Source organism: Anomalospiza imberbis, chromosome 4 (genome assembly GCF_031753505.1).
Source record: "Anomalospiza imberbis isolate Cuckoo-Finch-1a 21T00152 chromosome 4, ASM3175350v1, whole genome shotgun sequence".
In the NCBI taxonomy this organism is placed as follows: Eukaryota; Metazoa; Chordata; class Aves; order Passeriformes; family Viduidae; genus Anomalospiza; species Anomalospiza imberbis.
Window position 1 is genome coordinate 40,322,886 of NC_089684.1, and position 18,267 is coordinate 40,341,152.

General features: G+C 36.9%; 1 protein-coding gene across 2 annotated transcripts in view; it reads right to left on the reverse strand.

Annotated features, from left to right (window-relative positions):
* Nucleotides 1-14,856, reverse strand: part of SYNPO2 (synaptopodin 2) — a 78,051-nt gene extending 63,195 nt beyond the window's left edge. For both annotated transcript variants that reach the window (XM_068187985.1, XM_068187986.1), the window contains exon 1: nucleotides 14,593-14,856. In XM_068187985.1, coding sequence (XP_068044086.1) covers nucleotides 14,593-14,718 — 126 coding nt within the window. In that variant the 5' untranslated portion in view covers nucleotides 14,719-14,856. The remainder of the gene's footprint in view (nucleotides 1-14,592) is intronic.
* Between the last annotated feature and the right edge of the window lie 3,411 nt (nucleotides 14,857-18,267).

The following is an 18,267-nucleotide window of genomic DNA, read 5'->3' on the forward strand; positions in this document are numbered from 1 at the left end:
TCTGTAAGAAACAGCTTGACATTTGTTTGATTTCCTTTCATGTAATATTTTAAAATCAATTAATTTAAACAAAGGAGTATTTAATATTTATGTGAAATGAAGACAGTTCAAGAGTATGTAATTGTATAAGTGAGCTAACAGCAATTTCTTTTTAAAGTGCTGTCTGGTTCCCAAAAGGAATCATGCTGCTTTAATGCTAGACAATACATATGCTCTTAGGATTTGGGAAAATATAATTTGCTGTGACAATCCATGAACCTCTGAAAGCCACTGTTATTTTAATAGCAGCTTTGTTGTGCTACTCAATTCTGTCTGTAGAAACCATAACAGGTATTTAAGGGTCCTCACTGGGCATTTTGTTCTCAGACCCTGGGCCTGCCAAGCTTATTCCATTAGCTCTGCAACCAGCAAATACCAGTTTCTCTAGTACCACATGAAAAAAGATTAAAACATTAAAAGCTTGAGATTACTTATTACTTGGGTTTTTTCTGCCTTGGGGGTCGGATCACTTTGCAATCCAGGACATCCAGAAATGTATTGTAATTTTAATGGAAGCTGGAGCTCAAGTAAGAACCAGATTCTGGTTACTGGTACTGTAAGGAAATTTGCATTTGTCAGGAGACCCACAGTAAGTTTAAAAAAGATGGGCTATGGGGATTTTTTAAGATATCTGACATTCCTTTCAAGATATTAATTTTTAAAATATAAAAGGTGTGATTGCATGCAAATTAAACTATTTCACTGGATCTGTTACTTATATAGGAAGGTAAGAATAGAGTTGTAAATTATTTAAAGGTTGAAGAGGACAAAAACCTGATATTAGTTCAGACACATAAGCAGAGATGAATTGTTGAAGCTGTATTGCCATCCATTTAGCTCTGAACCCCTGACACGATAGTTTATTAGAGAGGTGGAGACAGCAGAATCCTTTGTAACAGGGATTTATGTTACCAGAGGAGCTACAGCAGACTTCTTCTGTGTTGTTAAAATAAATTAATCAAAACCAGCAGGGGAGTGTCCTTGAATTACAATGGTTGCATTATTCAGAAACTATAGATTGAATTTTTAAGGAAATCTAAAAGGCATGGAGCTTGGGAAGGAGCCAGTTGGATTTTTTTTTTAATGCTGCCATTTTTGACAATTCTTAATATAAGAATCTGGAGTATTGTTTCAAGCAGACCTTTGGCATACATTTTTTACAATTTGATTTAAATTTCTTCCTCTGAATTACTATTTTTATGTATTAGAACAAACATAATATGGCATCTCTCATCCCAGATACATGCTGAAGTACTTTCATGATCTTTGTCCAAAATCTGTGCCAGCTTTCAGACATTTGCTAAGTCAAGGATGCAGTTCCATAGACAGAAGGCTGCGGCCCACAATTCATGAAATGCATCGATCCCATATGAGCTTTTATTTTTAGCATGGATGTAATTTTTATAAAACTACTGCTATAATGTTAATTTTTATAAAACATACTGCTAAGTATGACAGATAAATATCACTGATATTGCTGAATCCCTCAAATGAGTGAAACCTAGGACAAAATTCCTACTTGCTCAATTAGTTTAAATTAAATCTTGGTCTCTTCCAAAACTTTAAATAATAGAAATAAGGATTAAGAAACATAACAGGAAAATGCTATGAGACTAAAATAAAAAAATATTTTCAAATCTTACTCCGATGATAGAATAATAATAATTTTAAAGAATTTTCTGAAAATAACAACAAAAGAAACAAGCACATGCAAATGTACAGGATAATCTTGACTGTATCATACATCTGGAAAATACAAGTGCACATGAAAGAGCTGCTTATTTTGAGGATGTAATTTAATAACTCATCCTGCTCAAGAAGATTAACATGTGGCCATAAAAAACCTACTTGCTGTCAGATTTCTCCCCAACATGGTCATAGAAAGATTCCAGATAGCCCAAGTTGTATTACTCTAGGATAGCAGCATCCCTTTTCATTTTGTGTGGCTACTGTTGCTCCAACTTTGCTCCATGATGTCCTGCATATTTTTCAACTATTAAATTATGCATCAGACTTGGCTGCATTGTTGTGGAACCTCCAAGTAACCTTACTGTGTTTAAATCCTAAACCATGCTACATCCCCGTGACTTGATTTTTAGACTGAAAACTGCATAGGAAAGCAACAAATAACTGCATCTTGTACCAATTAAGAGGCACCTTTTGTAAGTACTTTTGAAATGAAGACTCTGGCAGCTACATATCCAAAATCCCCCATGTGACATTTCCCTATGGAAAGTCCGTCAACTCCCAACAAAGGTCAAATACTAACTTTAAAACAGGAGACAAAAGCAGAAGAGGAAATGGACATCATTGCTTTCTCCTCTCACATGCACTCGGCTGCTTTCAGAGCTTATTTCTGAAAGAAAAACAGTCTCAAGGAACATCTGGCAATAGGACAGCATAGGGTGAATTTTCCAAAGAGTGTAAGCAAGCCCCTGGTAATGTTGAAGTCAGCCCTGATCTGCAGGATTTTTCCAAATGCCAAGCACCAAACAAAAGGAGTAGAGGCCAGGAGGAACTTGTGAAGGCACAGGTATTAACTGAAAAGACATTTATGTGAATTGGTTCCATAATTTTGTATTTGTTTCCTGAGCAAGTGCTTCCCAACAATTCAAATTACTATGGACATTGAAAATTGATAGGTTGTGTAAGTCCTTATCTCATGGCACTGATTTTAGCTTTTTAAGAAACTCTTACAGTCACAGTTTTCAGTATGCTGGTGATGTGAGGAGTCATTTTAAAACTAACTGAAGATCAGGAGTGACCTTTTAAGCAACTGAATAGGAATATGAAAATGTACAGTGCTCTTTTTCTCCTAAAATATGATAAACTGACTCAGATTGCCTCAGAAGACTTTGCTGACACCTCTTACTAATATAACTTTGAGAAAAAGCACCTATTATATAAACTGCAAGTATCTCCTCAAGTTTCTCTGGGAAGCACAATTTCTAAGGATGATGTAGTGTTTAAAAAGATGTCACATGCCAGCACCTCCATTAATTAAATTCAGTGTTAGAATTAGTGTCCAGTTTCCTTTTCTCTTTATTATTTTGCCCTGAAACATATTTTCTTATTAATTTATACAATTAATTGAAAACCACAGCAAAAGCATTTTAATGTCACTGTGTTGGAGAGGATTGTACATTCTTTTAGCATGGAAGAAACTAGTCAAAACCAGCCAAGTGCAGTCGTGTCAGGATCTGTATTTGAGATACTGCTTTAGGGAGGGACTAAATGTGTTCAAATAATGGAGAAACTAGAGGTACAAAAAGCCTGTGTGAGCCAAGTTAAATGGCCAAAAGGAAACCCAAGTGCATGAAAATGTCTGGCCTGAGAGCATCTTGCAAATGTGAAACTGAAGAAATCCACAAAAGTTCATGACAACTTTAAAATTAAACTAAACAGTGCAATTTTTGCTTTAAGGGACATACAGGTATAACATGAATATGAATCGCCATGGATGTGAATTATATTATATGTAAATCCCCATGGGTGAACACTGCTTTCTGTAGTACTACTGTAAAAGCAAAGAGGATTTTGTAACATATCCTTTATTCTCATAATGATCTGATGGAAAGCTATTGGAAGAAGCTTTTTAGTTGTTTATCAGACAAGAGAGGCACTGCATAGGGCTGAGGTGAGGTAACTCCTACAGCTGTGAATCACTGGGTCTGCATCTGGAACATTTGATCCAGTCACTGGAATAAATCATATTCCTTGCTCTTGATGGACCATACCTGCCCAAAAACATGGAACAATGAGTATTTTTCAACCTTTAAAAAAGTATTTGGGTCTAGAGCAGTAAAAGGTTTTGGGGGAAGATTTGGTTTGGCTCTCATTTTAGGTGAGCTTGATTGCCATGCTGTTGCCTACAGCAACACCCAAAACAGCCAAAAAGAAAGCATTTTCCATAAGAAGAAGGGTTCCTTCCCACCCTTTGCAGATTCAGCTGATTAAGCTAACACATTATCCCGTTTTTGTCTGTCTATTTTTATCCTAGGGCCCAGCAGCTGATGAACCGTGCCAGGGTTTAATTCTTCAGCACTGGACGATGCAGGAATCCAGAGGCCTGAATGCAAATCTGATTTGAACAGGTCAGTGCATCTTTAGTTTTTGCCTGAATCAATTAGCACCCCATATCAATTTGTGCTAATTCCCAGCCTCTGCAACCTTTGCAGGCCTCTTATGCAAATCAGGCCTGGAAGCAAACAACCAGTGAGTGACCCAGAAGGCTGGTACAGGGCTGGGCACTATTGTTCTCAGGACATGCATTTCAGTGCTCTGTTTGTTCATAGTGTAACTCTAAAAAAAAAAAAAGGCCACAACCATAACTACCTCCTCAGGCTTAATTATTGTAGCCTTTGTACTGTTCTTGCTAGTGTACAAAAAGAAGCATTCATGGGTCTTTCACTACATTAAGATTCATTGGATTGTTTCCCACTGTTCCTGTAAATACAGAGGAAGAAAACTGAAACAGAATCACAAGAAGTTTTAAAGTCAAACCCCTTCTATAATCACAAATTGTGCCATGAGATCAGAAATGCTTTGATAACCTTATTCTGGGGATGTGGAAACTGACTTAAAAATGTGGCACATTTAGGAGCTGCATCAGGGTCCTTGAAAGGAAAATTCAACCATGAAAAATTTCGTTACATCACACCTGTACTACTCATCTGTTAATTTTAAACTATTAGAGTAAAAATGAGCTTAAGCTGCAAAACTCAGGTAGATTTCAAACACCATGGCTGGTCATGATGCAGTCTTGGATTTGGTGTACTTCATGTTAGTCTATTCTTAATCAAATTAGTAAAGTGAAGATCTAGTGTTACAGACTGAAGTCATGACTAAAAGTGAGGGCAGAGAAAGGATAATGAGGAATTTGTTAAAAACACCATTTTAATATAGCTCAAAATTTGATTTAAATTGGATGCAAGACCTGGGAGAGTCCTTTCACCTCCAGGGCTCCCAGCCCTGTCTGCTCAGGCTGTCGTCATATTGAGCTGCAAGGAACTGAGGTTTGAGATAATATTTTTCATACTATTTTTAATTATAATTTCACTGCATCTCATCCATAGTTGTGTGTAATATTACTATTTAATGTTCATAATATGGTGTCAGGTGCAGAAATACTTTTCTCTTTAAAGGATTACAACTGCTTCCTTCTTCTGCAATTCTACTGAAATAATTTTAATCAGGTTTTTTCTAAGATCAAAATTTGTCCTAACTGTAGTGTTATGAAACCACAACTCAAACCCTACTACAAATTTATGGAGCCCTCCTTAAGGGGATTACATTTTATTTGTGTGCAGGAACTAATAAGTAGAAGTGAAAGGAAGATTTGGAATTAGTAATTTGATGTTATGATTTTGATTAATTTGATATTCTGTGATTCTTGACTTGGTTTATATAGAAATTTTCCTGAGGGCATTAATTCTGCTATGTGGTCTGAGTGTAACTGAGCTGAACAATACTTTCAGCTTCAGTAAGAAAACATCTCTCAAGGAAAACCTCTCCAAGGCAGAACTAACTGTCTTTACATTCATCTATCTATGGTTTTGAGGATTGTGAAGAGCACCATCTAGTGATAATCAATAATGTCAGTATCATGAAAAGGTTATTATTCAAAGTGGACTTAAAGGCACACTGCAAATTCATTTACCAAAGGGACTGGGGGGCTCCAAAGGAAACAGTGTCCTAGTTATGGTTGTCAAATGTCAGGTACCTCAGATACCTCCAAAAATGCACAATGCATCTAAAGACTGACTTTGACTAACAGTATGAATACCACGAGATAACAAATTTAATACTAAAATTTTGTTTCAAAAGCTAATTATGTAATCTTAATATGCATTCTATAATTAAACTCTCCACTTTTGTGAATGGCTTATTTTATATTCACCAGCATAATATACTTACTCCACTGACTGACAATTTAGGTGAAACACTTCTAATTTCCTATATATCCTTTTAATTTTTTTTTTTTGGAAAGCCAACAATTCTGAAACTTTGGACTCTTTTTCTATGAATGATGTCTAACAGCTGCTCCTTCATGAGGATCTTAGACATTAAATAGTATCACATGTAGGAATTTGCTTAAAACATCCCTGCTTAATGATAGTTTTTTCTAATTTGAAGGATTTTGCAAGTGAGTCTTACACTATCCATCCTGCAAGTATTATTTCAGCATGCAGAAAGCTCATTATGAATATATGATAATAAAGAAACCTATTTATCCCTTTCAGATTACTTCCATATGTATCCTCTGTAATTGAATCAGTGGCTTATGGCAGCTGGCCTTTGAAGTGATCTGTGCAAAACAGGAAAATGTAATTTGTGGAACAAAATGCTGATCATTCTATTCCAGCCACATCTGTTAAGTTCCAGTAGTTCAGAGATTTCTGTGCTGAGAGAGTTCATGGAAGTAGAAAGTTTCCTGTATTTCTTTCAGTCCAAAGGAAGTTCGGTGGAAGTGATGGGCACTATTCTAACCAAAAAACAAGGCTTGAAGTTGGAGGCATTTTGCCCACAATTTGCAATGAATTCACTGAAACTGATGTTTAAGTGAGTATCTGTACTTCTGTATTTAAATAGAAGTTCTACAGTGAGAATGGTAACAGAAAGCATAGCAAGATTTCCTGGCAGAGAAGACAAGGATTTAGAGAGGTAAGTAGAGAGATGACTGTTTCAGTGGTGGTGGATAAAGATGTCAGAACTCATGACGTGATTCTCCTTGTTAGCAGCACACCTTGGGAACACCTTCTATTACACAGGTACAGACAACAATTGCAATTACTGTTGTACAGCTCTCCATGGAGATGCTTTTCTTACAGATGACACGATGGACACTTAGAACCTTTCCAGAAGGATGCCAGTTAAACTGTTGGAGACACATCTACAAGATGGGTGTGTCATGGAGTTACAGACTTGTCTAGCCACACCTGTGCCTGCTGGAAAATATCACCCCCAGCCGCCTGGTACTCCTCTCCCTTTCCTCCTTCCTCTCCTCACCTGGGGGTTTCTACACTTCAAACCTGACAGATAAACTGCTCGTAGGACTGTTGCCCGAGCTGTCAGGCAAAATGAGGTGAGTTAGCAAAGCCCTGAAATCTAAATTGTTTAGGGAATACCATTCATCCAACACAGGTCAGTCTGTTTGCACAGCTAAAGAAAGTGAGAGGGCAGTTACAAGGAGTGCCTTCAACCAGTAAATATTTGCAATGGAGGGATATGTCCACTGTCTAAATTTTTTCCTTAGCTTACACTGATACATTATCAGTCCTTTAATTAATGGCTTCTAGTTTCTAGTAATGTCAGTCTACTCTCTTCTATTAGCAATCATTTCTTTCTTTTACAGATAAGCAGATTGAAATGCCTTCAGCTCAAGTGAGTATCTTTGTCCTCACACAGGTTTCCAAAACAGGTTGGAAAAGAAATATACCAAATAATTACCAAATAACTTGAATAAAAGTTACATTATATAACCATGTTGTCACAATACTCCAAAGTCTAAGGTGATCTTTTGTTCCTTAGAAGGAAATTATTTCTGCTAGACACAGAAATCTGTACTAAATAGTTCCATTAACAAAATCTGCTACACTCTTCCCAATGAGGATTTTTATTCATGATATCTGCTTCCAATTAAATAACTGCACTATATTATACAAACTAAGGCCCAATCCTTTGCCCTTTGAAGTCAATGGCAAAGCTCCCAATGAGTTCATGGGAAAAAAGTAACTCCTCTGTTAAGGCTTCCTTTAGTGCAAGTTCAACTGTTAGGTTTTTAAAACAGAGCTTCAGCTTTGCCACCTTTGCCTTCAGACAGCAAACAGCTCCTGATATTCCTATATTAGGCAGAGAGTACTAGGAAGGGCAAATTTAGTCTTATTAAATTATGCTTCCCTGTCATTCTGTTTGCTTTTCTTTCTGTTGCTGTGAAGAGCCACAATGGACATATAGTGTCTTACATTACTTTTATTTTAGAAACTTTATATAAATTCAATATTGAAGCAATTTATGCCATACATGGCATGTTTATGCTATGGAGAAGGTATGAAATGAAACCAGCAGTATAAAACACCACGGTTTATCTACTTTCTTCATAGTTTTGACCCATCACCAGTTCATCTGCTAATGAATTGTAATATAAAACATGCTTCAAAACCCAAAGCATCCAGTTTCCTAAATAGGACCATATTTCTAAAATATACTTACAAAAAGGCAAGTTCATAAAATAATGGTTCTACAGCTACTCAGTCCAGGATGACATAACACTTTTGAAGCAAAAGGTTACCCATGCATTCAGTGCTCAGTCCCAGATGTAAGAAGGAGATGTAAAACAAAGAAAGATACTTAAGGGATTCAAAATCTGTTTCTATAAATTAGAATGACAACTTGCAGACAGAGTTTCCCTGCTAAATAAGAGAGGAATGGTCTGTGCTGTGCCCAGGACTGCAGAACATTGTAGAGAGCTCAGGGTCTAAACCTGTTGTCTCTGGCAAGTTTAGAGTCAGGTTTTTGTTAGAATTTACCTTCCACGTAAGCCACAAATAAGACAGCCACTTTTCACTGTTCTTAGGCCTCCACTGAGAGCAAGGTCCTGATGTGTTTTGAAGATTTTTGGCCTTCGTGCTCAACACAAGGTTGTATTGGCAGGTAACCAAAACACAGCACTTTGATTTTGGTGCATACTGAAGTGTTCCAGTCTAAATATATGTTAGTCTGAGCCTAAAATTCCCACTGACTATGGCACTGACTGATTCTAATGAAATGGTGCAGATGGGATAAATTACAGAAAAGGAAAACAAAATCCACTGGGTAACTTGTGTACATTAGGTTTGAAATTTAAAACCTTCAAGCTGATATCCAGCTTTTTTACTGCCAGTTTTGTTCCAGCCAGTGCTCATTGAGTACTGGTTGCAGTCTAAATGTTATCATTTCTGTCCATAGCTAATTCTATGCACAGAATTGTTCCTCTTAAAGCTGAAGTGCTATGCTAATCCTTCTCCCTTTACAGAGTGCTAAGCATTTAACTTATGAAATACGGTCCCTTAAAGTAATTTCTGCTCTAAATACTTCTGCTGCAAATAGGAACACTGACTTCTGCATTTGAAAGAAAAGCCTTCCGTGATATGCATAAATTGTTAGCTGTGTCCTCTTAAACAATCAGACACAATCCTAGAGGACTCTGTAAATAACATTTCCTGTTGTGATATTTTAATGTGAACTTGGCCAGAAGTCTTACTATTACATTCACATTCATAATAAGAATGCAATGGCAGAAAATACAGAACAATGACAAGTAATTATGTCTTGCAGTGTATTTTAAATGTTTCCAGCAAAGAAAGTACAAAATGAAGCAAAGTTCTATACAAAGCAGCTAATCTAATTTAGTAGGAATACACTGTTTGGTTTTTTTAGTTTGTTTAGTTTAAATCAGTGTGAATTATGGTGCTCCTTCTATTCCATTGAAAACATGCCTAGCGTGAGAGCTGGAAAAGCATCAGTTGGAAATAAGCAGAAATTAATAATACCATGTATCCAAAACATGCTTGTATTTGGCTAAATACTGTGGGAAGCATGCCAAAACCAGCTTGGTATGTAGTCCTGTATATCCAAAACGGGGTATACACTCATGTGCTAATTCAGCCTCCAGCTTTTAAACAACTAGATGGGACTCCAGTGCTAAACATTTCCACTGGCACAATGGCTGGAATGCAAAAGCTTAAAAGTAAGGAACACAGAGCCCTAACCTTTAGAAGAACATGTAAACCTTTGTTGGTTAAGGTGTATGGATTTTTTTCTTAATTATTTTTCCAACTAGCACTGGCAGATTATTTTTAGAACAGAGTTATTTAGCAATGGTCTATTTTAGCTAGATTTGGGGAACCTTACTTTGCTCTTCTGTTTTGCAAGATAAATTAACTTAAGCTCCAGAAAGCACAAGTTCTTCCAGTCTGTCAGTGGAAGTTTGGTAATTTACTTAAATACAAGCTGAACTATGTCATCTAAACACGTGCAAAAATGTATTGGTTATTAAATTGGGTCAAGGCTCGTAACACAGTCAAAATCCTCTCCAGAAAAGATAAACCCGCAATCTTCCACATAATTCTTCGTGTGAAAGAATATGTAAATGTGCCTTACAGGGTTTTCCGAATATCAGCAAATACCAGCTGTATATCAGCAAATATCAGCTGTGTCAGATGGTCTGAAGGGTGAATTTGAGAATAAGAGTCTGTCCAGGCTGCAAAAACAAACTATGTTTGGAAATGTATTAGCCAGCAAATTTAAACACTTTTAAATACAGGCCAAGTAAGGCAAGTTGTGTTTAAAATCATGTAGGTCGACTCTAAACTCCCCTCCTTTGCTGCTGAAGTTCAAATAGCATGTTTTAAACATGACTTGTTCTGCTGATTGCTATTGCATAAAGTTGTGCTCAAATCCTGCTTAATATGTCAGGTGAAACGAGGCGGGATCAGCAGGGTAGTGTTAGCCCAGTGCTGAGCCTTCACCCAGCTCACTGAGAACTGCAGTTCCAAACAGTGATGGAGAGGAAGATCCTGCTTTCACTAACCTCATTTACCTGCCTGCAAGTGGGAGCATTTTCCAGGGGTGACAATGTATGAACATAAAAACAACTTAAAAAGGTTTCCTTCAACCCAGCAGCTGTGATATCTTTTGTGGATAGACCAGCTGTTTGCTTATATATACATTACACATATGTGACCGTGGCATGTTTTGCCTTATCTCAGGATCCAAAGCATAACTGCGCTAACATGTCTCACCCCTTATTTCTTTTCTGCTAGGCAAAGTGTAGAGGTCAACTTGATGAAAACCTCTTGTGGTTGTTCTGTATGTGTCAAGTATTTTGGATAAACACAGAGAAAAAGCCAAACTACCACAACACACCCCACCTCTGTTTACATCCAGTGTTAAGTAATCATATTCAGATATTACTTTTCACACTGTTGGTTCAGGTTATTCCCAAGTCTTTGAGTTTCACTTTCTGTTTCAGGTTCCAATGAATCCAAAATGATGAAACTGAGACTTGAAATCTGAGCATGTTGATGGACAAGGGCACAAGTCTAAAATGACCAGGCAGCCAGCTGTCACATGTCATTACTGAGCCAAAGGTAAAGCTACAATTTGGGAAGCAGTAGCAGAAGCCTCCTTGTAAGCATCTGTTCATTTTTACTTTTAGGATGCTAATCTTGATTTCCTTTGAAGTGCTTATAGGTCATGCAACTTGCCTCCCTTAAATATTAGAACTATTTGTTTAAGTTCCCAAACTTGAATTACCAAGACTTTGACAGATACAAACAATGAGTTCATCAAATTACTCTTTGGTGCAGGTAACAAATATGCTCAGAATAATGTACCTCTCTTGCAAAGATTATTTAATGGAGTCACTTTGTAAATTAATATAAATCTAATATTCTATAGGACAACTCCATTAAATTACCTGTTGTAAAAGACATGCATCTTAAAAGATATAACTTTACTGTTAACTATTGTTAAATATTAATAGAAAAACTCACTGGACTTTCTTTCAAATGCTAGTTCAGAAAATCAGCAATTATTGTGTATATATTTTAAATTAAAAACTGCAAAGAAATTTTCAAGAAGAAAAACCAGGATGATATTAATTTTAAAAATATCCTTTCATATATCTCATGGTAAAATGGAAAGGACATTATGCACTGCTTAGCTTTTATATATCTTGAATACTTATCCTTCTAGGGTCACTGCTACACTGAGATTTCCCATTTCCTGCTTTGGAAAAGCCGTCCTACAGCACAACACTGACATGGTTTAGTGAAGGGATACGCACAACCACTGTTTTCCTTAGCTTTGGACTCATGATTAAATTTGTTTTTTAAATAACATCCATTTATTAGATAATTTTCTTAACACAGTATGTCTTTGGGCATAGCATTTAAAATATTTTATTTTAAAGGCCTTATGTTATATTGGGATAGTATATAGAATATGCAAATTCTTTTTAACTGAAAATAAGTTTTTATAAAGTATTTGCAACATTATCGGACTTCACAAAGTAAGTTGGTATACAGAGCCAGGGTTTAGAGGAGGAGAATTGTTAAATACTTCTTATGCCTCTACAGAAAATGAGTCAAATTTATGTCTTGAATAAGGGTTTAAAATAGACAAGCAGAATGATACTTTCTCATACTTCAGAAAAATCCATTTGTTGCAATCTCACACTTACAAATTACTGAAAGGTCTTGAATCTAATTTAGTGGTTGTAAAATTATTTGCTAATGAAAATTGCTTGCTTTATCTGCAAAAGTACTTGTGAAAAAGTACTGAGATATTTTTTGGTAAAAGGTTTGTCTTTATCTCTCCATTAACATTTTGCATGGTAATGGAAGACAATAATTTGTACTCCAGGCAAAACTCTCATAGATTTCAGTGGGAATGCTACATGAATATATGCTTTAGGAGCTAGGCAGAGGGGGGGGATGGTTTACATATTCTTTATAAATGTAATAAAACTATTTTAAAAGACATAAAACAAACTGGTAAAAAACTATTTCTGACAGTGAGCTGCAGTGACTTATCCCATCAGCTTTAAAAACAGTATGTTTCCTTTATCAAAGAGTAGGTAGTGTGAATTTGGGAATTTTGTGTCCTGACATATTTTAATGGATTATCTCATTTCCCTCTATTTCATATCCCTCTCCACTTTAGATATATTTCACAATCACTTCTTCACTCATGACCAGAACCTGAGTGCCCTTCCCTCCACTATAAACAAGGTAAGCAACCCCTCTGGAGCCTTTCTCTTAATCTACAGGAAAACAAACTTTTACCTGTGAGTTTTTTCCTAAAAATACCTATTATTATTTTTCTAAATATAAGTATATTTTCCTGGGGATTTTCCCATTAGAAAATACTGAATATTATTGAATATACAATATTACTGTGTATTACTGTAAATACATTAAAGTAAGGTCCAACTACCTCAAGTCCCAGCCTTTAGTACCCAGACTTGTGGCCTAGTCTAGGATGTGGACATGAAAAAAAAACAAAACAAGCTACCCTTGAATAGACCATTTTTATCAGGAAAACTAAAGTTTAGTCAGAATTTTGTGGATTTTACTTTTGATTTTATGTAATCAAGGCCACTTGCCTTTTACCATTGTTCACCATTATTAAGTTCTAGCTCCAAGTTTTCACTAGATGGCAGGACTCCCCTGCCCTCTGTTATCAGAGGCTTTACTTGCACAGCAACAGTTGCCCATCGGTAGGAAAAAAAGTGAACATGTTCAAGTTTTGCAAAACATAGAAAAACAAAAACTTAACAAGAATGAGAAAAAATATTCAGGCCCTCAATAAATCACAGTTTTGTTACTGGATATGGTTAATATGATAGGCTGGAAATAAGTGAAAAGAATAGTGAAAGATGTTCTTTTCTTGACAGAGGAGCTAAAAGGACTTTCTCCTATAAAATGAGGTAGATTTATTGTTTCTGTTGTTTGTGAAAAAGTTAGATGATACAGTAAATTAAAGTTAAGTTAAGCACTCTGAGAAAGTTACAGCTTAAATACTAAACTGCTGATTGAAAATACCATATCAAAGTAAAACAAAAACTCAGTGTACTGCATTACCAAGTTCCTGGAAGGAGATAAGACACATTTTAAACTTTCTCCCTGGGTTTAACTAGTCAGAGCTCATGGGATGATTATCAGTCCCCATACTGTTTCAGCCAGTGGTATTTTGCTGAGCTCAGAGTTCTGGACAAAATTTGTCCTTCTTGTCTAAGAGAACAGAATGCAGCTCCATACAGTTACATAAGCCTTAATAACTGTGATAAGTCTTCATTGTTGCACTGGAGTAAGCACTGATTTTTAACAAAACTACTTTTGAAATATTATTTCTGCATGTTGGGGCTACCAGTTCCTATTTTTAATTTATTGTCAGCTTCTACTGTCTGTCTTGCCCTCCTTCTATACGTGCAGATAATTTATAAAGTGTCCAATAATTTTCAGTGTTGCTCATGAAATATAAGAGGGGACATTTGGCATCTGTTAAAGCTACTTCTGAGACTGTATAACTTTCCAAAACCAGAGATAAGTCAGTGTAATGCTTTCCAGGATTCCCAAAATAGTAAGAACATTTTCTCATGATAAAGTTGTATTTATTCTATGACCAGAGTAGAAAAACTGTCATAAATAGATGACTGAAGCAGCATTTCCTAATATGAGATTGAGTTTTGCGGTGTGCCGAGTTCACTCAAAGCCAGAGAGCGAAGCAAACAGGAGCTGAAAGGCACATATCATGTCACAAGTGAAACATTCAGCATCTAACAAAACCTTTGCAACACTTGCAAGCTGCCCAATAGTAATAATCCCTTTTTATTGAAACCGACAGAATCAGCACCTGTAGAATCTCTGCAAAACACTTCAACAAATTCAAACAAGCATCACAACAAGATCCATACCAACCATTTCCCTGGAAGCAGGATGGGTTTAAACAAAGTGGTCCTGTCATCTGTGCCCACAAAACTCCAACAACACCTTTCTGTCATGCTCTTACCTTGGCAATTTGCAAAGGCTGCTTCTGCTCCTTGCCCCCTTGCAGCCTGAAGCCCCACGGCGCCCCTCCGCTCATAGCAATGCAGAGATAATCCCCTGTGCCCATTTTCCTGCAGTTGGGCAGCATTCACATACGGGAGAACATGAAAAACTTGGCTTGCAGATGTTCAGTGAGCTGGAGATCCGTCTGCCGGGCAGAACTGGAGACCCAGAGCACCACACTGTTGCTGCTCCTGTGTACTGCACGAGCAAATGTAGTCATTGAGGGGAATGGAAGAGCTCCCTCGCAATGAGGGCACAGCCCACTCTTTCGTCAGATTCCGATGCTCAGCCCACCTTCAAAGTAAAGTAAGTGAACTTGGAGCTTAAAGGAATTCACACAGACACTCAGCCGTGAGGCAGAGAAGGTTGGCTTTAAAAGAGTCTCCTGCCAGCTAAATCAAAACAACAGCAGAAAGAAGTGTACATTTCCCTGTGACAATTTGGGAAATAAGTTCACTTTAGTAAATGGTACCAGACATTTGAAACCCTGATTTACTCATTTCTTGCATTTTTACTCCAAGCAGAATCTGAAGTGGAACACCATGTACATCTTCTGAATAACTGATTCACTTTGATTGAACTGGCTTTAGGATGTTCATCTCTACTCTGCATGTACTTTCTGCAGCACTGCGGGCAAGTAAGCAAAAAAACAAACAAACAAACAACAAAACAAGACAAAAAAGTAAAGAAAATAAGAAAAAGAAAAAAAAAAAAAAGAAAGAGAAAGTTTTATAATTCCCCTGTCATGGAATTGCTTCCTTTTCTAGTTCTCTCTGACCTCAGTATAGTTTAACATGTGCTGCAATTTAGCAGTGACCTGAATTACTATTGGACCCTAATAATACCTGTTCTTATGCAGCCTGCTGCCTTTCCTACCAGAGAGGGGAAGAGGGTTAGTGAAATGAAGTATCAGATCCCTCTTCAGATGCTATCAATGGATGGTTTACGTTGTTTTGTTAAAGGGGAACCTTACTATAAGCACCAAAATAAAAAAGAAATTCACTGGGGTGGTTTAAGAGGATCCTCTAGCTGGGTGTTAACAACTGACAGCATTATCTATCACCTCAGCCCAGTCAGGTAGCCTGGTTTAAATCTCATTGCATTTTGAACTATGCTGGTTCTAAAGGAGAGTGTTCAGCAGGTGAGCAGTCTTTAATTTCTGGACAAGTTTCTGACAGAAACACCTTTTGCTTTGAGACCCAGGGTACTGGGACACAGATTCTCACAGTATAAATTCACTCAGGTCCCTCTTGGAAGTGTTTCCATTTGGTTGGTTCTAAGCTGTCAGAGATGTTGGGGCAAACCCTCATCATTTAAATTACATGACTTTGCATCTAAGAAGCAGATAACCACAGAGGGCTTAAAGCTATCCAGTGCATCTGTCAGTTAAGTGACCCCTTGAGTGATGCTTCAAAGGCAAAATATCAAGGTAGAGACAGGATCTTCTGTCAAACTGAAATATTCTGGCTGGAAAAAGTAGACAGACTTTTAGGAGCCTGAGTCCTTCATTAGTCCTCTAAGACACTAAGGTAACACAAAGCCTGGATGGAGAGACGATCCCTAATCAAACAGAGGAAAATGTCACTCTCTCAATAACAGGATTTAGTAGGAGGAAGAGTGCTTGCTTTATTGACTACAAGTCAACAGCTCTGGAGAAGCAAAACCAGCACGGGTTGCCATATAATTAAATACTTAAGGAAAACACCATCAGAGAAGCCACACTAGGAAAGGGGATGGCCTTTAAAGAGACTTTGCTAGACAACCTTTGAGTGCAGACACCTCATTTGAAATAGTTCAAGGGGCTAGCTGCTTATTATCTTCTGCAGTGTTGATACATTGCTGTAGCAGACAAATTTTCAGTCTTTCCCTAGGCAGAATCTTGCTTTAGACAAAATTCTCTCCTTTTTACCCAATGATGCAAGTTTTTATAGATTTTATGGCAATTAAATTCTTCAGTATATAGCTGCAACAAATGCTCCATGACACTCTGTTAAATACAAAAAATAACAGTGTGTTTGAGCAGAATTTATCGCATAATTATTAGTCCTTTAAATGTTACAAGTTTGTGACTAAATGCCTGATTACTGTTAGGATGTTTGAGCTTGTATTAGTCTCTTATTATTTTGGTAAAAAGGAATAATCAAATCTGATCTCTGCTTCTGAACTTCTTCATATACTTACTGGAGAAATCAAATTAAAGAGAATCACCCCTGCATTTGGATGGTCACATATGTGATGGAAATTTGTACTAGAAACAGATGTTTCTGTCACCTTTGACCATATAACTGTACTGTGTAAAATATTAGAACAGAACAACCTTGATTTTTCAGCTCAGCTGAAAAAATGACCGTCAGAACATCAGGATCTGTTTGATTTTGGTGGATGAAAAAGCTTTGGGGATATTTTAACCTGGTACATTTCAAGTGATACAGTACTCTTCACTTGAAGTGACAAGCACTGTGATCCTGACAGGAGAAAAAAAATAGGAGAAATAGGAGAAAAAACAGGAGAAATAACTTTTGTCTTGTCAGCGTGTTGAAGGACTTTTCTAACAACAATTTCAAACAAATTGCTATTCCCATGATGGGGACACCCAAAGCTTCCTATGCCTTAATCTCACAATGAACATTCCATAGGCCTTAACAATTCCCAGTTGCTTTATATGAATTTCTTAAATGCTTATGCTGCAGCATGTTTTGCTTTTTAGTACAACTCCTGTCTTTTTGTACACTCATGCATCCTTTGGGATTTTTGAATGCTGGTCAGAAACTGGACATCAAGATAAAAGTGGAGTCCATAATGAAGTTTATGACTTTTTGATCTCTGTAATTTCTAGAGTTTAAATAGATTGCATCAATTCTGAGATTATTTTCAAAATACATTGGAGAATTTCAAGCTAATGTTAACTACAGCCATTTAACCACTCCCACCACCTCCATTGTTTCACTAAAACTTAAAGATCCAGTTTTAGGCAACAAGTGATAAAACTTTGATGTCACAAATAATCCTATAAACTGGGAAAATGACAAGTGGCAGAACTCACTCAAAATCTATCTGTGCACAAATACAGGGAAAGCTTTGGCTTCAATCTAAGCTTGTATGATGAGATCTGTATTACAACATTTCCAGGTCAAACCTCCCCTTGCTCATCTCCCTTCAAGAACTGCCAGTCAAAAAACCCAGCACAATAATCTGGATGAGCTGTGATAAGATAGGAATAGCCATACTTGTAGAATAACCAAAGTGAGACCATCTATCCTGAAATGTTGTCTCTGATAATAGATGGAAGATAGAACATGGAAAATGGTGCATTTCTTTCCCCAGGGAGCCTCCACTCAAAGACTTCCTCAGCTGAATGTGGCAGCTCTGTAGCAGGAATTTCTCTTCCGTGAACTTTTGCATGTTGTTTCCTCTTGAGCTCACATAACTTTTAGTATCTTTAGCTTAGTGTGGGAAATCATCCCTAACTAAATACTGACTCAAAGAATCACCTTCTCTTCCTTGAATCTGGATCCCAGAGATTCATTTGATGTCCCCTGGTTCATGGATCAAGGAAAACTGTGACCAAGCATTCCCCAGGCACACTTCACAGGCACTTATTTTACAGACCTTTTGCATATCTACCTTTTTTCAA